The sequence below is a fragment of the Cryptomeria japonica genome, chromosome 8 (assembly GCF_030272615.1).
Source record: "Cryptomeria japonica chromosome 8, Sugi_1.0, whole genome shotgun sequence".
NCBI lineage: Eukaryota > Viridiplantae > Streptophyta > Pinopsida > Cupressales > Cupressaceae > Cryptomeria > Cryptomeria japonica.
Genome location: NC_081412.1, coordinates 428,925,509 through 428,947,398, shown reverse-complemented (window position 1 = coordinate 428,947,398; position 21,890 = coordinate 428,925,509). Strand labels below are relative to the sequence as shown.

Genomic DNA, 21,890 nt, shown 5'->3' with positions numbered 1-21,890 from the left:
GGCATTTGTATGGCAGAAGCAAAGATCCTAGACTCGTTGGTTTCACGTACTCAGATTGGGCAGGCTCTATTGATAACCAGAAGTCTACATCTAGGTATGTCTTCAGTCTGGGAACAAGTGCAATCACATGGACCAGCAAGAAGCAGCAAGCGGTAGCTCTTTCCTTGACCGAAGCAGAATATCGAGGAACTGTTAAAGCAACTTGTGAGGCAGTTTGGATTCGAAGGATTCTTTCGAACATTCAAATGTCTCAAGCAGGTTCTTCACCCCTCTACTGCGATAATCAAGGGGTGCTCAAACTTGCCAAAATTTCAGTCTTCCATGAAAGAACCAAGCATGTGGAGCTTCACTGTCATTTCATCTGCCAACTTGTCGAAGATGGATCAGTTCAATTGCAGTATGTTCCAATTGAGGATCAAACTGCAGACATCCTCACCCAAGTCTTTGGGCCTGAACACGTTTGTAAACTTTAGGGGGCAACTTGGTGTAGTTAACAGATTGACCATTAAGGGAGGGTATTAGATTAACATTAGCATATCTTATTTATTTAATGGTCAATAATGTATTTTATAGGTAGATTAGATTTGTTTCTAATTTAGTCTTCAGTGTTCGATTGTTTCTTTAGGAAACATCATCTGTGTAAATGCCTATATGTATTTGTACATTTTATTCTTTCAATAAGATAATGCATTTACCACAATAATCAATGCTAGTGAATAGTATCATTTTGGCTTAAAATGAATTCTTGGGTTTTTTGTGAATTTTAGACATGCGAAATTGAACCTAGAGAATGTAGCAAATGTATGGTAACATCGATTTGTAAAGAGAACATGGGTTGAGGGTGTTACACCTTGTCTTGTGTCTAGCTTGCTATAGGCTTGGTTTGTCTTGGTTTTGCACTCGTGTTGGTTTGTGAGACCTTGTTTATTGTCTTATGAGGTTGAGACATAGTGCTTAGAGTATATCATGTTTGTAGACATGTCAAGGACCCTTTAGTTAGCTCGAAACTCAAATTTGGAACCTTCGAGACCCTTAAGTTCAAATACTAGGTTGTTCTTTGTTCTAGGTCACCTATTTTGCTAGGGGTGACATGCTCTAGGGTATAAGGGGCAATTTGGTGGGTCAATTGTTTTAATTGGTGCAACCCTAAGGTTGCTCACTACACTAGTGATAAGGGCAATGTAAACTAAAAAGGGTCGACCCTTGGACAATGCTCATTTGCCAAATGTTTTTGGGAAAAGTTCCTAAATGAAAGTTACTCCCTTGTATTAGGGACTTTGCAAGTCATTTACTCCATTGTGTTGGAATGTGTGCCTCTGTGTGAGAACAACTAGTTGGTGGTTCAATTGGTTGTGGTCTTGGATCTCTCAACTAACCTACCTCTTGTGTAGGTAATCCTAGTCTTTGGATATTTGTTGAGCCATCTTTGGTTGTGTAATGAGGCAGTATGTCACTCTCATTCTAATCCTTGTGTTTGTGAGAGAATAAGATTGTAAACTAGAGTCTGATAACCATGCTCAGAGGAAACTCTATCTTCTCGTATGATTGTCACAATGTTGTCACATGACATGGTTAGGACTTCTGCTTGTGTCACCATGCTTGGTGCATTGACCTTGAGTACTTTGAGTGTTGTGTTTTGTTGCAGCATATCAAGTGCATAGATGTGCAATGTAGCATGTTGATTTCACATTTGCCCCACAAATATTGTTATCATCTGTTTTCTGACTGCTAATGTCTTAGACAAAATCTTGGGAGGTTGCAAGGGTAGCAAATCTACTCTTGGTAACAATGAAATGGCTGATATGATTCTGAGCTCTGATGTAGATAGAATAGGAAAATCAAATTGAAGTATCTTTTCCTGACAGCATATCAACCTTTGAAATCACTTTCATAAATTCAATTATTTGTAGGGTTTATTTAAATCTTTTGTAATTGTTTTGTGTTGGATAATTCTTGCTACATACAATCTGATAAAAGAACTCTAGAATTGATTGTGGTGAAAGTAAGCCAAGTCGTACAATGTCCAAAAGGAAGTGACTGCACAAAGTTGAGATTGATTTCATGGTCAACTAAACATGAGTATGGGTCCCATGGTAAACAATTCATGCAATTTGTTGAAAGTGTTATATAACTTTCTATGTACAAGTTACGGGTCAATGTGCAATCATACTTAGAAATATATCTTGAGTCAAATGGCTAGTCAACCGCATGTCTCATGGGCCTTTTGCCTTAACAATATGAAAAGTGAGAAGTGTAAATTTAAATCAAGAATCAAGACAAGTCTGATTTTGAGACTGAGAAAATGGTTGAGTAATATCTTGAGCCAAATTAGTCAAGAAATTGACAACCTAATGGAAAATAATGGAGTAACACTTAAAAAATATTTGGTAAAGAGGATTAGCTAAGGTGTAAAATTAACATTAGTACCATCTGGTTATAGGGGGAAAACATGACTTGCATACCAACTGACGTCAGGAAAACATAAAGTTAAATCTGATTTTGAGACTGTGTGAAGATGGTTGAGTCATGGCTTGACCCAAATTAATCAAGAAATTGACAACCTTATGGGAATAATGGAGTAACACTTAAAAAATATATGGTAAAGAGAATTAGTTAAGGTGTAAAATTAACATTGATACCATATGGTTGTAGTGGGAAAACATGACTTGCATACCAACTGAAGTCAGATTAACATAAAGTTAAATCTATTTAGGTTTTCCAGTGGCAGGTACAGCCAATATTGCTAGACAAGAAGTCAGACAGGAGAGAAGCTAAATATTTTGGGTGAATTACCAAACTTGAGTCATTTGTCTACTTATTATGAGCCATCATAATGCAGAGTCAAATAAGCAAATGGAACACAAGTTAAGCCAGGGCGAGTAAATTGTTTATAGCATAATAGGGACATCAATTGACTTAAATTTGAAAATTGGGGTCTAATGATTGAAATTGATACCAGAAATGTTGATGAAAATGAATACCAAAGATGGGTGTAAATAAATATTTGGGATTACTGATTGTCCTCATCAACTCCTCACGAGGTAACATACAATGTACTCCCTCAAAAGCTTTGAACTGAGGCCCCAACAAAACCCTTTTATCGTCGAAAGAGAAAGATCAACTTTATGAGAAGGAAGGACATGGTATATTACCTTGTGATGCATAGGCTTAGTAAATTGAATCCAGTTGGATTATCTTGGCTTAGAAGACAATCAACCAATATCTCAAACAAAGTCACTATTTTATCTCAGTCCTTACACTCTTTAATGCATTGCAATCGTTGACTTACTGGTTGAGATAAATTTGACCAATGTTGACATTCTACTTATTGAGATAAATATTAATTAAAGATTTAAAGTTCAAGTAGCCATCTGGTTATGATATTAATAAATATGCCAAAGTGGTGTTGACTACTTAAATTAACAACCTGTTCAATATCTTCTTTTGCTAGTGCCTTTTTATTGATTGAGACTCTTGCTACAAAAAGCTGCAGAAAATACTAAATATCCTTTGATTTCTAGTTTGCTGTCCACTCATGGAGACAACAAATAATTTAATAATGAAATTACAAGCCACGGTTCTTAACTAAGAACTTTAAAGAAAGAACAGAGTTGGAATTGAATGAGACGCACCACCCAAGGAGTTCGCCGATGTCCACTTAAAACTTTTATACAGCCCCCAGTTTGAAAACAAATTATTTTCACCGTATGATCACCACTGTAGCAAGAAACCACATTAGACCAATTATGTTGCATCAATGTCAACACATAGCAAACTAGAAACTTCCATCTGAAATTTGATAAAGAACAGATCTCACTGTGTAGATGCAAGCCTATGGCCATCGGGACTGAAAGCAGCAGCAATAGTAGACCTGGGAGGGGGTACTAGAGTGCAATACTTAGCAGAACAATGCCTCAACGATTCTGCCTCCGTCCTGAAATAAGACAGTAACATCAATAACTTGCATGAGATCTTGAAGCTCTTCCCACTCATTCATCAGAAATTTCTTACAATCATCTAGAAAATTAAATCTGTTCGGCTGCCTGCAAGTAGGAAATAGGGAAAATAGACTGCAATATAGTAACGCATGATTGCTCACACAGGTAAGAGAAAATTAATGAACAATCACATTGACCACTGCATAATTTCACCATCAAGACACATAGTGCCTATAGATTTTCAATCTGATCCAAAGCAAAAAGAACACAAGAAAAGGAAAGGGAAAATAAGGATAAGAAAACAAAGAAGCGACTTCAACACCTGGGATAGAAGAGATCCATAACTGCACTTTCTAGGAGAGAATTTCTGACATCAAATATCAAATCAGAGAAATTTATGACTATTTAATTATTTGCCACTAAGAAATTACAAATCAGTATTGTTGCTATAGTTCATGATTAGTAAATTGAGCAAATGGATGTGAAGACAGCATTCCTTCATGGTGATTTGGAGGAAGAGATTTATTTGTTACAGCCAGAGCATTTCATGGTGAAAAGTAAAGAAAATCTGGTTTACAAGTTGAAAAAGTCTTTGTAATATCTGAAACAGTCTCCTAGGATGTGGTACCAAATGTTTGATACCTATGTGTTGAGTTTGGGATTTCAGAGGTCTAAGTCCAATCATTGTGTTTATTTTAAAACTGATAATGGTTGCATTCTCATTATTGTATTATGTGTGGATGGTATACTATTTGGGAATAGATATTTGATTTCTGATTTGAAGTTTCTATGAAAATTGTAAACATACAGCTAGGAAAGAGAGAGGACCACAACCTGAGACTATCAGCTGCCACCCCTTGGTATATGATTTGTTAGACATTTTGTCATTGATGTCAAGTGTTTTTGTCAAGCTTGTGCTATTCAAACTAGAGGATTACTTAAAATAACATTGGACTGAGTTTGATGTGCTTTTCGAGCTACTGATTATTCATTAAATTTTCTCATTTTTGGTTGAGCTGCTTGACATCATAGTTTTAAAACTCTTTGACTCGCCTCGGACTCGCCACGGACTCGAGAGTCCTTTGGCGAGCCGAGTCGACTCGCCTAGGACTCGCGTGGCGAGTCCAGGCGAGTCCCTGAGAAAGACTCGCGAGTCTTTCGCAAAGACTCGCGCGAGTCTTTCGCTCGGACTCGCGAGTCTTTCACAGGGACTCGCGGGCCCAGAAAAAACGCGCCCGTGGGGGTTAAAACCACTTTTTTTTTTCATTTTTTGACTTCAATTTGGGTTTTTTTTGGCTGGAGCAGGTTAGAAGGGTTTGGAGGAGTAGAGGGAAGAAGGAAAAATCAGCAAGAGAGATCTAGGTAAGGATTTTTCTCTTTCTTTTTTTTTTTCATTTGAATCATTTCATTGTTTTGAAACTGAAAAAAATCTTGAAAAACAAGGGGATATGCTGCCAAATTTTTTTCTATTTTCTTTCCTAAGTTATTTCCTCTTTTTTTTTTCTTGTTTTTGAATGCTATTTTTCCCAAATGATTCATTGTCATTTTTTTTGTTGATTTTCCATAAAACCCTGCTGATTTTTTTTTTTCATGTTAAATCAGCAATGGCAAGTTCAACTCCAAGGGCAACCCCAAGGTCAGGAAGACAAAGAGATAAAGCTTGGAAATATGGGATTGCAGGAAGCAAAAAGGGGGAGGTCACTTGCACCGAATGCACAAGATGGATGACTGGTGGAATCAATAGATTAAAATACCACCTTGCACAAATACCTGGATATGGTGTGGAGGCATGCCCCAAATCAACTCCTGAAATTATTAGAGAGATGAAGGCCATTCTTGCTGAGAATGATATGCATAAGGAAAAAAGGCAAAAAACAAGAGAAGCCATAGCAGCTGCAATGAATCCCACATTGTCCACTTCGGGTCCCATTGGTCATAGTCGGGGTCGTCAGTCACTTTCATCTTTTGGTGACAATGAGGGTGAGGCTAGTGGCACTCCTGTTAGATCAGACCCTAATTTTTTTGTACCACGCAATGTTCCAGGTGCACAACCTTCACTTGAAGGTACAGGATGGAATAAAGAGAAGCATGAACAAGCACGGATAGCAGCTTCAAACTTTTGGTTTTACAATAATCTATCTTTCAATGCAGCAAACAATGTGTACTGGGAAAGTTTTGTTAATGCATGTACAGTGGCGGGTAAGGGGTTTAAGGCCCCAACAGGTCATGACTTCAGTGGGCCATTGCTAGAGAAAGCTGTGAAAAATACAGAAGGTGTGGTTGATGATCAGAAAAGGTATTGGAAGAGAAAAGGATGCAGCATTTTATCTGATGGATGGACAGATGGACGGAATAGGACTCTTCTCAACTTCTTGGTGGCTTCAAATGGTGCAATGGTATTCATAAAGTCTGTTGATGCCTCAAATGAAATAAAAAATGCAGAGACTTTGTGTAATCTGTTGGATGGTGTGGTTCGGGAAGTTGGAGTTGAGAATGTTGTCCAAATTATCACGGACAACGTAGCTACATATGTATCTGCAGGTAGAATGCTTATGCAGAGGCATCCTTCGATTACATGGAGTCCTTGTGCTGCACATTGCTTGGACTTGGTGCTAGAGGACATTGGGAAGATTGGATGGGTGAAGAAGGTGGTTGAAGATGCAAAAAGTGTCACCAAATTCATCTACAACCATACTTGGGTGCTTGCTTTGATGAGAAAATACACAAATGGCAAGGACCTTGTGTGACCTGGAGTGACACGATTTGCTAGCCACTTCATCACTTTGCAGAGCATTCTTAGTGCCATTCCTCATCTTAAGCAGATGTTTGTGTCAGATGCTTGGTTGGGGTCTGCATACTCCAAAAGACCTGAAGCAGAGAAGATTGTGACCATTATTTTTGATGATGGGTTCAATAAAAGTGGAGAGGAGTTGATTGCGGTAAGTAACAAACACAAAAGTAAAGTTTATACAATCTTGTCTATTTGCTGATTTTATTTTTTAGGGGTTGATTTTGTATTAATTTAAAATTTGTTTTAATTTTTTTAGGTGACAGAACCTTTGGTGAGGGTTCTTCGTATGGTGGATGGAGAGGGCATGCCAATGGGTTTCATTTATGAGGCCATGGATAGGGCCAAAGAGGCCATTTCACATTAATATCGTGGAAATGCAAGAAAATGTGAAATCTTTTGGCGCATCATTGATCGTAGGTGGACAAACCAACTCCACCAACCGATACATGCCTTCGCCTACTTTTTGAACCCGAAATTCTACTTCTCTGATTCATTTAGGGCTGATGAGGAGGTCATGGCAGGTGTTATTACATGCATTGATAAGATGACACCTGATCTTGAGTTGAGAGACAAGGTTCTTGATGAGTTGGAGGTGAGATTTGACATTTGCAATTGCTCTATCTTTATTTATGAATTCGGAAATGTTCATTATTGAATTTGAGTTTGACACTTTGACTATCTAGTATCTATTTCTGAATTTGGAAATGTTCATTCCATTGTTCAAGATCTACAAAAGTGCAGAGGGGAGACTCTTCTCATCACAACTAGCAATTGATAGGAGAGGAAAACAACAACCAGGTAAAACATTTAGTAACTTAGTTCAATAGTGCAAGAAAAAATCTACAAACTTGATTGTTACATTTTTTTCTCAATTCTAATATTTCTAAATGTTTTTTGTAGATTTATGGTGGGAGAATTATGGTGCCGGCACGCCTAATCTTCAAAAGATAGCTATCCGTGTTTTGTCTCAGCCATGCAGTGCTTCTGGGTGTGAACGAAATTGGAGTGTCTTTGAAAGCATTCACACAAAGAAGAGAAATAGATTGTCACAAAAGCAGCTCAATGATCTAGTATTTGTTCGGTACAACCTTCGCCTTCGAGTTAGACAGGTGGAGGGTGTTTCACATGAGGCCATTGACTTGGATGAAATTGATCCATATGGTGATTGGACCATGAATGAACAAAATGATGGTGATGATGTCCTCCTTACCGAAGAAGAAATTGCAGAAATAGAGAGAGGAGCAGCACAAGATGTAGAAGGAGCAAGATTGGATGAAGATGAGGACGAAGATGAGGATGATGATGAGGACTATGACTTTGAAGAAGAATCATCTCACCATTTAGATACCACAACACCCACTGCTACTACTTCTAGCTCAAGGCCTGAAAAATTGAGCTATATTAGGAAAAATACAAAGAGGAAAATGTAGTCTTCTCTTTGGTTTGTTCATTCACATTGCTGTTTTTCACATTTGCAGTTGGACTTGGACATATCATTATATGTAATTTTGTGAACATTTATATACTTATGCTGCCATTATAGTATTATACATTTTAGAGTTGAATCTTGAAACTTGAATATGCTGCCATGAATGATGAAATTTCAAATATTGCGTGTTTGTACTTTGTAGATCATATGACATGTGTAATGTTTCAATTATGGCACTTATGTTCTCTAAATGCATTAATTTCTTTATGTTTTTTTGTAAAACTACGGTTTTTTTTTTTTGCCGAGTCTTTGCCGAGTCTTTCGCGAGTCTTTCACGAGTCCGAGTCCGAGTCCAAAATTTTGGTTTGCCGAGTCCGAGGCGAGTCCGAGATTTTCAACTATGCTTGACATGCTTGAGCTGCTTGAGCTGCTTGACGTGCTTGAGCTACTTGACGTGCTTGACCTGCTTGACCTGCTTGAGATGCTTGACCAGCTTCAGCTGCTTGGTTGTCAGCTTCACCTAGTTGCATGCTTACTTGTCACTTTGACAGCTGCTGAGTCAAACTTTTTGCCATGTCATCAATCTGCCAAGTCTTTGTTTGAATATTCCTTGTGGGACCCTAATTTTTTTACAAAAGCGATACTTCATATAGTCTACAAATTCACTTATGAGTAAAGAATGTTTTTGTGTGGTCGTGGGTATTGAATTTCTGGCAGTAGTGTTGAAGATAGTTAATGTTATGGCAGGTGTGCGTGGAAGGTGTAAAGGTGCGTTTTAAATGAAATGATTTTTTTCCAGCCATGTGTTGATGTGTTGATAGTTCTTTCTTTTTTGGCATCGAATTGATCTCAATTATTCTGCCGCCAGACTTTTTGTGGAGTGTGTTGAAATATTTTGTGCCAAAATAGAGTCATGGGTTTTGAAAATTTATTCTGCCGTTTTTCTTTATGGAATCTGGCAGAGGCAATTTGGTTGTACAGCTGTCGTTTTTTTCTTTTTAAAAAAAGGTGCGATACATATATTGTAGTGGTGCGGTACATGAGCTGCTGATAATGGATTTTATTCTTTCCTGTGCTGGAATTTGCCGCATGAGTTGTATCGGGCTCTTAAAAATAGCTCCGTTTTTTTTATGGCAGAGGGTGTGTGTATTTTGAAATGAAGGCATGTCGTGTAGAAGAGCAAAAGCAGGATATATGTTCAGCGAAGAACATGAACAAATTTTCAATGCTGGGAGTGATGTGTAATATTTGTGGTGTTTCGACAGTTATTAAAACATCATGGGTAATTAAGATAGCGGAGTTCGTGGTTTTTGTTTTCTACCTGGAAAGCTCGAAGTGGAAGTAGTGGTCTTGGTGTATGGTTCTGATGAAGTGTAATTCTGATTCTTTTGCTGTCGGGAATGATAACTGAGAAAATGCGTTGACTCTTCTTTCTACATTTTTTTGGATGGGCGACTTCAGTCATGTTTAGCTGGGTGCGTTTTGCTGGAAGTTGGTTGTCATCGACTTCAATTCTGCAAAAGTCTGTGTGCAGCTTAAAAGATTTGTGATTTTGATAAATATGTAGTGTTAAGTGGCTCTTAAGTGTGTGTCTCGTGGAAACAATATTATGCAGAGGGCTGGGTGTTAATACACGTGTTTGGTTCTTCAAATGTCAAATAGGGAGATCGTTTTTGTTTAAAAGATGATCTCTGAATCATTAATTTCAGTATAGACGTTGTATTCAGAATTCTGGTCCAGCAAGAAGAGCTGAAGGAAATTTTGTTTTCTTAAATATCTATTTGGAAGGGAGTTGGAGCTCTCTTATGTTTTGAGAATTGGTATACTGGTCTCAGTTGGTGCTGAGTGGAGAGTCGGTGCTTTCCTGCTAGCTGTGTACTATGTAATCTGGGTTGGTGCCCATTCTTTGATATTGGAGAAATTTTGTGCCGTGGTTTTTTACCCAAAAGGGTTTTCCACGAGAAAAATTCCGAGTTCATGTCTCATTTTTGTTTGCATTTTTATCACTGTATGCTAGTAGGTTTCTTGAGTGCTCTGAAGTTTAGAAAAGTTTAAAACACTGATTCACCCCCCACCCTCTCAGTGTTTTCTGTGTGATTCTCATGATTGGCATTATGGTTCCTTTCTAAAATGAGTTACATTATCAATGGCTTAGTGACAGAAGCGATATACATTTCCTGATCTCCCAACTGTCTAGATGGATTTTAATCAAACAAGTACCAACGTAAAATCTTCTTTGAACTTCAACTTGGCCTCATTCTTCCTGTATTTTATCCCTTTATAGGAGAGGTCCAAGAAAAATCTTGCAGTAGCTAGGGTTTTATTAGTACAAATTTAACAATTTCATATGCTTTCACTTGCACAAACACAACAGCTCTATTGTTTTTTAAACATCCTTTGAGTTAAATGCGAAAACGTTGATTCAACTGCTATAAACTTAATAAACTTGATATTCATTCTTCCAGAATAGATTAACTGGCTCAAACTGGTTGGTTTGCTAGAGACATACCAAAGAGCAAAGATATCACGCAATGACAACTTAGGTTGAGACTATTGTGGACAGATACAATGGATCAAGATTATATGGATACACTGGTACAGGGTTATGCAAGAAGCAGCTCCAAAAAATTGCTTACACCGAGTAACATTAGAACTTTTAAATTAAACATCAAACATGAAACTTGAATCGCTAAATTTTAAAGAAAATTATATCATTTATTGATTTTATAAAATTTTAATGCATCACTAAATATTAGCCAATAAAAAAGTCAATATAACATCCAAAGCATCCGAGAATTGTTATATACATCATCTAAATCAAAATTACCAAATCATTCAGCTGTCATATGACATAAAGCTTCAACAAGAATGTAGGAGTCACTGTTTACTCCTTTATCTGATAAGACTAACACTCGCATAAATGAACGTAAAACACAATGCATACCAGTTAACAGATGTATACCAGTCAACGCTTTGTGCATATAGAGTTCCTTAAATATAGGTAGACCAGGGAAGTCAATACCAAAATCAAACTCTTTTCCTAGACTATGAGAATTCCATTTAAAGTGCCCAATGGTTAGCAAGAGAATGCAACCACTCACAACCAACACCTAACAACTACCCACAAAATGACAAGTAATTAATACATAGTCGAATACCAAATAACAAAACAAATTTAATTTTTATGAAAAATATCATCCTCCCCAAAAATACAGGTCAGATTCTTAGCTGACAAAAGAACAAAAGAACAAAGGAATTAAATCAGTGAACATTAGGGCGAGAAGCGGCCCTAAGAGATGTTGATGCTTTGCTGAATGGAGTTGTGGTCCTGTCTTTTTTCTGTTTTCATTAGTTCCTAGGAGTGGGCTTCAAATCTGGAAGCACCCAGCACTCCAACTCATGTCTCACTGTTGGAATGCATTTTTCCAGATTTGTGACTTCTGTGCAAACAATGAAGTTCCAAAGTGCAGATTCTTTCCTTTATCTGCCATGACTGCAGTGGCAAATCCTGAAATTTCCACTACAAAATGGTAAATACTTGTTAAAACCCTCCTTTTCAAGGTTTCCTCCTCCTTACATTCCTCATACCATGGATGGTTCTCCATATCCTTGAAGCAGTAAACATGGCCATTTCTTCTCCCACAAAAATGGAAATGTAAACATGGCGATTTCCGATGTTTGAATGATGTGGCCCATGTATGTTAATGCAAAACAGTCCTGGAGAGTGGAGGCCAAAAAAGGGTGAGTAAAGAGCCGTCCAGGAGCATGAGAAAGTGCAGGTTAATACTGGAGCATACAGTAGAGTTGGGTGCAAAAATTTCAAAAAATCATTTGGGGTACAAACAGTGAACTGATTGATAAAGAGTTATATACTGATTTTTTCCTTTTTCCACCCACTGCAAACAATACTCCTATATTATTTTTTTCTTTATTTTTTCCATGTGGGACCTATCTTGTAGTGTGCCTTCCACCTTCATTAATTTTCTTTGTATTTTTTTTTCCAACCCACTGCAAGGTTCTTTTCCCTTTTCCTTATTTTTCGTCTAAAGTTAATTGGGATCATCTTCTAACTTTGATTGCATGTTGATGTATACAATACAGATAGGGTCCTTTGTAACATTCATTAGAACAAGAAGAAATGATTGACTTAAGATTAAAAATTATAATTAATTTCTCTATCTTTAATCATACCTTCTTCAACATTAGTTAAATCCAATTCTGACAATTCGATGAAGTTTGCAAAATCAATCATATTTATGGATTCTCCAACCAATATCATTTTGTTATCACTTCTAAACCCAAATTATCATTTACCAATGGAAACTCTTTATATTTCATGTCCTCCTCCCTTCCAAATTGATACGTTGATTTGTCATCCAACTAGACATCACCCACTTTATATTCTGTAAACTTTAGAGAATAAGCTCAATGAACAAATCCTTCACAATCATCTCATTCTTTTCCTTTTCCTTCTTCGATTTCCACAAATTTACAATGAGGCTGAAAGACTTTACAATCTTCCATTTGCCTATTGAAGAGGCCTTTGAGAGACCTAGTTTTATCTTCCAAATAAGATTGCAACTCCAAAGCCCTTTCATTATTCAACTCTATGGTACCTCAGTCTCTACCTTCTAAGCGTTCTTCATCAAAGTCAAAATCTGATGATCTGTTAGATGAGGCTACTTCTTCACTTACTAGTTCTTCAAATCTATTATGTATTTCCAACCTTTATTTCTTCATACAATTATAATTAGCCTTGGCTGCTATCAACCGACCTTGGCCCAATAATGCAGCATCAGCCCTTTTCTTTGTAGAGATGACTACAAAATTCAAAACAAATGGTTGAGCGTTGATATTTAGCTATTGGGCCATGAGGACAGCCAACACCTTTATACCATATCGATTTATATCCATCAATTAGGAGGTCAACAACCAAATAATGGGCTTCCTAAGACTCTTCCAAGTCTCCTCTAAAAGCACATTCATGCCAAACCCATTGTCAATAACAGTATGAGTGAGCATACTTCCCAATATCTCCATTTGTACAGTTGTTGGTAGTCGAGCAATATTCATTGTCAGTAGTATAGGGTCTATCACTTGATTCCACAACAAAGGAGGTCCCAAAATCAGTTCCGCCAAGGAGAGATGGAAAAGCGGCTTGATAACACACAAACTCCGCCATGGTCATGAAAGGAATGTCCTGACATATGGTGAAGTCCGCCTTGGATGAAAATTGACCAAGTTTGAAAGTCAAGAGGGAAACTCGCCCAACACTTAGAATTATTTCTCAAAAAATTCGCCCAACACTTGGAGATATTTCTTAAAACACATGAATTTCTGAAAATTCCTTGCCAACACATGGACAAGATGAGGACAGGGTGTGAAGTGGTGCCAAGAAGCAAAAATAGAAACTTTCTTTTAAAGGGATTGAGTTGCCATTTCGAGGAAGATGAGACGAGGACTAGGATCGATGAATCTACCAAAAATGTAAAGATGCTAAAAAGGATCGAACTTCTCAACCTTATATCAATTTCAATTTGTCATTTTCATTCAAATTCTTTCTCAAGCTCGAAAGTGAAAGGTCTCTCTCTCCCAAGTTCAAGGAAGGAAGATTTTCAAAGACACAAGTGGATTTTTTTTAGCAAGCGAGGAAAATTATTCTCAAAGTCCTACCCAAGCGAGGAAAAGAATGTTTGAAGTCCTATCCAAGCATGTCATAAAGTGTGTTAAGTCCAACGTGGACTAAGAAAAGTGTGCCTAGAGGGGATTGTCCATGTTTTTCCTCGAGTCCGATCTGCAAGAGTTTGGAAATCCTCAAAATTGCCAAGGTCTGATCTGAAATAATGAAAATCCATGAAAATCCCAAACTCCGCCCAGCAGATATTTAAAATTCATGTTTTCCATAAAGTTCACCCTGGCAATGAATGTTTTATCTATGCTTTTTTTGAAGTCCGACCCAAGTGTTGAAATTTGCCAAAAGGAAACAAAAAAAAAGCATAAAAATGGCTAAGTGTGAAGTTTTCCACAACAAAAGAGTCAAACCTTGGCTAAGTGTTGAAAGGTCTACATGAAGGTGTTACAAAATGAAATTGAATAGCCAAAATTTGGCTAAGTATGGTAATTACATCATAGATAAAGTTCCAATTTCCTTCATTGTGGCGAAAGCATGAAGGAATTCTTCTCCAAATTCAAGGCACTTAAAAGAAAAGTCCTCAGACTTGGTGAAAATATGGAAAAAAAATTCAGACTTCTTGGGGGCTTTCATCTACAATCCCAGACCTATTGAAGCAATTAGGGCAACTTCTTGAAGGGTTTCATCTCCTGAAGAATTGAAGACAAGTTCCCAATCAGAATCAGATGGTGACAAGAGGAGCATTCCAAACAAATTTCCATACTTGGACAATTACTTGACACAAATTGGAGAATGCAAAGGAATAACATCAGTCCAGTTCAAACAAGAGGAATTTCAAAGCAATCAGGAAAGAAAGTTTTAATAACTTAAAGTCCAAACATCTACTCCAAGGGGAGACTTCCAGACCTCAAAGATTCAAATGCAAGTGGTAAGAAGAGATCAAACTAGGAAGAAGCAAGCACAAAGGAAAGAGTCGTCGGCAAGGAAAGAAATTCTAAGGCAAGCACGTGGAAGAAAAACAAAGTGACCAAGGAAGACATCCAACACGGTGAGGTGGTGCCTCGTCATCTTCCAACCAATCAAATTGTTCCAAGTCAACATGTCCAAGTTCAATGAACCCAACTTATCCACAGAAGCTTCTAGAGGGCACACTCCACAATACAACAACTTTCTATTCTATTATTGGTTTATATTTAGCAGACGGACAAGTATCCCCAAATGTAATTTTCTCATTGGTCAAGAGGTAGTTAGTTGTGAAAAACCTTAATTAGGATTGTATTTTGTAATCTCAGTCGTTGATTCGAAATCAATCCTAGCCATTAAATTGTAATTGAAGAACCTATAAATTGAGCTCGCCCCTCATTTGTAAAACATGGGGGTATGTTGCCAAACATATTGAGATAAGCAAATTGTTGTTTATGACTGCCAAAGTAATAAGTAATGCATTGATCGAATTGATGGTGATTACTTCTCTTATTTTGGAGTTTGCATGGTTCTTACCCTCATCATAGTTTAGATTTTATTTCATGTTAGACGAATGCAAGATCTGATAAGTATTGATTTATGGTGAATCTTCCGCTCATAATTTTGATGAAAATGTGATTTTTGTTCATTGTGTAAAGTTAGTCAGAGCTTACTTTGTGGATGCTTAACTTCTGTCTAGATAAATATTGTTCGATTTGATGGTAGTTATTCGTGACATGAAAATCATAAGCACACGCCTTAAAGATTGCACCCACTTTCTGTAGTTGTCCTAGTGTGGCAAAGCAAAACATGGTTATTGGTTTCACCTAGTCAATACCGTCTCTTGAATTCTTAGGAATAGATAAGAACTTCTAAACCCTTATCTCCTTTTTTAGTTTTCTTGAAGTCCATGATCCAAGACCCAATTGGTAGAGCATCATTGTCTTAGACCTTCGATGCGAATTGAACGAGCCAAGCGTAAGTCCCTTTGTGTATTACCAGCATATCACAACGCCCATTGAGCTTATCCACACATCAAGACCTGACAAAAGAAACCTTGGAATAGCCATATGATCTTCTCGCAATCTTAGCATATGCGGTGATTTTGTTCAAGAGAGGATAGAGTGTCTTTAGACATTTTATTCTATGTTCGGTGGGTAATAAAACGCACACCAACAGTTAGGTATCCACCAAGTGATGCACTTGTAGACACATTCAAGGAGGCATTTGATGTTGATAGCTCTCCTTGAGCAAACAAGTACTTGGGCACCTTGTTTTTTAGATTTAAAGTACTCAAAGGTCACCCATTAGAATACAATCATTGAAAACCACTTGTAATCAAATCCTAATGACTACCCACAAGCCAACAAGTAATTATTGTTTGTATTTTGGTATGGTTTTGTCATTGATGTCAACACCTACTAAAGCACTAGCACTCTGGAGATCCAACAGCATTCACCGGCAAACAAGTAACTATTGCACAGTTACTGGTATATGGTTCACCGGCAAGATATAATGATCACCGGCACTTGGAATGATATGGAAGACACTTGGTAATTTCGAAGACATCATGTGGACACTTTTTTCTGAAGAATTAATCATTGGTATAATCATATTTGCATATTTGCTTTTACCGGCAAATAGGTCCAGGGTTACCTAGGGTTACACCGGCAGGTTTATCTTTTCCAGATCAGCATGGCACGCTATGGAGATGATTTATTATTGTTGTAAATGCTTTAAGCCGACATGTTTAATCGGTTATTGCATCGGATATTATATTGTTTGTAAAATGTTTTATTGTAATATCTTGTAGAGCCGACCTACTAAAATTGGTCTTAGGTTATGGTATAAATGTAAGATCTTATTTGTAAGATCGAATGTGGGAATGCGAAAAAGAATTAAGTGAAGGTATATGCGAGATTAAGCAGAGCTATACACGAAGACATCATTTGAAGAAGAAGCTAGGTTTTTGTGGAAGCATATCAGCATTACACCTGTACTGAATCCAACATATGAAGATGCTATTTTGTGCAGTACATTCCTATTGGATTTTATCATCCAACTGTAGTCAGTGTTACTCCCATTTTGTGATTGAGCAGTGAGCTCTAGGCTGTTGACCTTTCTGCATATGCAGACCCCATTTATGTACACTTACTATCTGCAACAGTATCATCTGATTGTGGGTAAGGTTTCCCACCGTGGTTTTTCCCCTTACAGGGTTTCCACGTACAAATATTTGTGTTATGTATTGTGGATGACTTTGTGTTTATGTTTCATGCATTAATCTTTACCGGTATAGCAATTAACTGTTAACACTGTCTACCGGCATACTTAACTGGTTTACCGGTATTAAGCATTAAGTTGGTTGAGTTGTTTTTTGTTTGAATTTATTAGACAACTGATTCACCCCCCCTCTCAATTGTCTCCGGGACCTAACAATTAATACATTGTCAAGTACAACAAAATAACAACTTAATTATTACAAACTACAATCCTGAAACAAAAAAAGTAAATCTCTAGTTACTAGCTGAAAATCTTTGTTGGATGGAAGTTGAGGCCTTCAACCTTCATTTGTTGGATGGTTGCTGCAAAGTTATTTGCCACAAAAAATCGTAATACAGAGAACAATGGAATAAAAGTTAAATAAATAAAAATATCTAGATATTAAATAAAGTTAGGGTTGTGATTTGAAGCCTTCATAATTATTTTTCAATTTTAGCTTTTACAATTTTAACATGTTTTTTATTATTTTACTGTTTTATTGTTTATTTAATTATTTTAAAGGGGTGTGTGCCTAGAGTACCCAGTGTGTTGAGCTGCATCTAGCACATATGCGGTGCTGATATATATAAACTGTGTCTGGCATGAGTTGATATGCATACAGGCATTTATACCAAACTCGCACCTGAGCGGCCCTCTCCTCTGGTGCCTCATTGTGGTAACAAGATAGATTTTAAGGATTGACAGATCTTATGGTCTAGAGATCATCTGCATTTAAGAAGAACTAGTGTGTTCAGCACTATCTCATCAGAACTCCTCCCTAATTCATGGAATCCAGCATTGCCTGCTCCTGATTACACTGTCATCTGCCATTCAGATAACACAAATGCCTTCTGCCAATCAAGTTGATTATACTTGATGTAAGCATTATCCATAGATAAGATTGGTTAGGTTTATAATATTTCCCCTTTTATGTCATGGTGAAAATTAGAATGAAATATCTGCAACTTTTAGGAGAGTCGTTCTAAAGACTTTCTATCCAGGTTTTGGTTTTTATCTTTTACTTAACTTCATCACTGGAGATTATTCTGATGCTTTCAAAAGGTTGATAATCAATTATTGAAGTATAATCATTAGAGGGGAACACTTTTTATTATAATTCTCTTTTGGAGAAGTATGGGTTACTGTATGTCTAAGACTCTAAAAGAATTAAGATATTATCCTTCCCTTACATTGTATTTTTCTCATTATTATTTGGAAATGAAAACTCCCAAGCACACAAAAAAATGTTGCTTTACTTGGTGTTGTTGTGCGGCTTTGGAATATGTGCTTTGAATTCTTGAACCATTTCTTTCATTTATATAAAACAAACAACATTAAAATGTTATAAGCAGTGTCCTGAAATGCCTTCATGTCCCTAAAGGTTGATCTAGAAAGCCAATGTGTTGCCTTTTCTCTAACAAGATATATATAATCAATGACAGCAGAAAAATGAGATTCAACTCAAATTTATGCAGCAGGCAACCAGCATGTTCCACCAACCCATATGTCAAGAGCCACCTTCCCATCTCTATTCTGAGTGCCATTCCAATTGCCCGGCCTACTCTCAAATTAAACACCAGATATCCATTCCTTAATAACAAAATTAGCAGAGATTGTTGAATTCTTGAATTCACAGTCTTGAGACATACTTCAAGACATATATGATCTTCACAGAGCCACACTGCAATATGATTGTTGATGTAGATATGAACAATCAAGCACTCACCTAGTGTGAATCACATGCCCAGCTTCCAAAAAAAAGGCCAGATATTGCCACTTGAGCAATCTTCAAGACAAGAGGCTATCCAAAAGCACTTTTATCCTTCTGGGTACAACAAAGCGTATTAGGAACAACAGCTCAATCTTGTCAGGCATTTGCACAATCAGTTCAACAGTAACAGATCAATCCAATCATCGCCATATCATGTTTGTAATAGTGTTTTTTTTCATCTTAAGAAGTTAGAGCTCTTCAACATCACTTCACTTAAAGCATGTTTTCCAACTTGTATTGAAGGTGAAGGCCAATTGACAAAAGAGAATTCCAAATGCCAACCTTTCATTTGCATCTCAAAATAAACATCTTTTGTCCCCTGCCAGCTTTTCTGACCCTACCGACTCATCATCAAATAATGTAAAATCTTCAGCGGGGCTCTACGGTGTGGTTCCTTCCACTGGCAATGGGAAGCATTAGAAGTACTCATCTTATCACAAGTGCTGGAGAATACTTGCGATTTTAATTTTCGTTTTTTTATTATTAAAAATTGTTTGATCACCGTGGGAATTTTTTAGCACTTGTTTTTAAAGGCCTGGTTATATTGCAAACATCGCCCGATCACTTCCTATCATGTGGAGGGCTTATTTCCCTAAACAACATGTGCGAACGCTGCCGCCAAGGCACCACCACACCCACCACCCATACATCGCTTTGTCGATGGTGGGGTGGTAGGGTTGTTTTTTGCACCAATAGAGGGGTTGGTCCCATGGGCGCCAAGGGCTAGTCTCCGCATGCCAAAAAAAATTCTTTTTTGGCAATTTTACCCTCATTGAGAAAATATTTATAACTTTTGTATATGGAGTCAATTTTTCGAAAACGAGTTATTTTCCAATAAAGCAAGTAATTTTTGTAGGTTTTATTGTTTCGTGCCACTTATTGTTGTTTTAAGTCGGATCTTCATTTTTGGCTCCCAAGCTTGTAACTTGTTGCCACAATCTCCATTTTTTGCAATTCTTGCGGCGTTGGAAAGGTATTGAGGATCTCCTCCATACCATCCATGTACTTTTTCCAAATTCAGCCCAAGGTTATCTTTTATTTCAATTCTTGTCCTATGGGTATCCTAGAGCATTACTTGGACATCATGTCACTTGTGAAGGTTTTGTTTTGATCAATGCACTTCATTTTAATTCGAGATCATCTATCAATCTCCTATATCTTCAACCAAATTCTTGTGTTGCTACATCAAAGGGTTTTCCAATGTTCCTTGGCACAAAGTTAATCATCTTTGTTGCATCATTGGATTCCAATGTTGTTGCTCCAACAATCATGAGTCTTTAGTGTTTCCAAGCTTCAGAATCTTGTCTTTGATGCTATAATTAAGGTTCTAGAGTGATGTAGGGGGGAAAATCCTAACCAAGCCACCCACATTCAAACTAAAAATTATCATGAATTAAAATGCTGCAAATCAGAAAACAACTTGAAATAATAAGTTTCAAACAAGAAACTTCTATTCAAATTCAGGGAAATGGCCTCAAATCAACATTACATCAAAATGGGTTTCAAGAACCACAATCTACAGCAGCATGGGCTGCATTACATCAATTATTTCTGCACTTCTGGAGATGACAAACATGAAGTTTAATGATAGCTTCACCTACAAATAAACGTGAGATCTTCCCCTACCCCGCAACTGCAACTTCAACACTTCTTCTCCTCATGCATCCTGAAACCTGCAATCTACTTCTTCTTCTTCTTCAAACTTCCCCAAAAATCTAAAAATGGGAATCCTAAAATGAATGTTGAAACTTGTCTTTTAACGACCATAGTTACTAAAAATCCATTTGAACAACTATCTTTTAGGAGTGAATTTGTGAGTTTTCAGAAGTCAAAACTCCTTTTTCCCATGCCCAAAAAAGAATATTCCAAATTTGAGGAAGAATATGCCAAATTCAAATTTGAATCTCCCATCCACCAAGGATGCTCTTGTATCAAACACCCAAGGTAATTTGAAATGTTTCATGAGTTAAAGTCATAAATATTTGTGCTTATCCCCTCTTTCTCTTTTCCATACTCAAGGCCTTACAAAGCATCAACAACACAAATTTTTTGAAAACCCTCAAGTTCTACACATGTAAACTGCCTCACATTCGACAATCTACTTACAAAACCCTCTTACACCTTATGTAAATTGCCTCACATTTGGCGATCTGTTTACAAAACTCTCTTACAATATTCACAAATATTATTGTAAACCACATTTTAAACAAATCAGCCTTACATCAAAATGAATTTCAAGAACCACAATCTAAAGCAGAATGGGATGCATTACATCAATTATTTCTGCACTTTTGGAGATGACAAACATTAATTTTTTTGGCAGCTTCACCTACAAACAAACTTCCGGTCTTCCCCTACCCCCCAACTGCAACTTGCAAACTGCCTCACATCATCGCTTCTACCTACACACTCAGGAACTCCCACTCTGATACCACTAATGAAGGGCTGAAAATCCCAACTGAGAACCACACATGCAAATCATCTAAAGTTTTGACTTAAAATATGATATGGGTATTCTCCTAACCCAAAACACATACAAAATGCAACTCAAATATGCAAATAAATGCAGAAAATCAGCAAAGCACTTCTCATTGATCTTACCTAGATGTTTAGGAAATGAACAAATTACATAGTAAATCTGCAAATAAATGCATGGCAGTTTTATAGGCTTCAAATAACACTCCAAAATCAGATACAAAACTGATAAAATCAGTCACAATAACTAGAAGAAATTACAAGCCAAAACACTTCTACCCCTTATGCATCATGCTGCAAAACTGGCTTCTTAACCGTCAACCTGCAACAAGATTCAACATGGCTTCATATCTTAAGCCCGAAATCTAACCATAATTGTATTTCTCCATCTTCAAACCTGCAATTTCTTCAGAGGCAAATTTCTTCTTCTTATCAAAATTCCCAAAAATCTGAAAATGAGCATCCTAAAATGAATGTTGAAACTTGTCTTTAAACCACCATAGTTACTAAAAATACTATTTGGAAACCTTCCCAAAAGTCATGCCCAGACAAGGGAAAGGAATCTTCCCAAATTAGAAATTACCTTCAAAGCTTTTGGATGCTTTGTCAACTCCACTCAACAGGATCCT

General features: G+C 37.1%; 1 protein-coding gene across 3 annotated transcripts in view; it reads right to left on the bottom strand.

The window, feature by feature from the left end:
* The window catches only part of LOC131067847 (uncharacterized), a 96,507-nt gene that overhangs the window by 65,629 nt on the left and 8,988 nt on the right, over positions 1 to 21,890 (bottom strand). For all 3 annotated transcript variants that reach the window (XM_058003018.2, XM_058003017.2, XM_058003015.2), the window contains 2 exons: positions 3,818 to 3,934; positions 3,633 to 3,717 (listed from right to left, as the gene is read on the bottom strand). In XM_058003018.2, the coding sequence (XP_057859001.2) occupies positions 3,633 to 3,717; positions 3,818 to 3,934 (202 nt within the window). The remainder of the gene's footprint in view (positions 1 to 3,632; positions 3,718 to 3,817; positions 3,935 to 21,890) is intronic.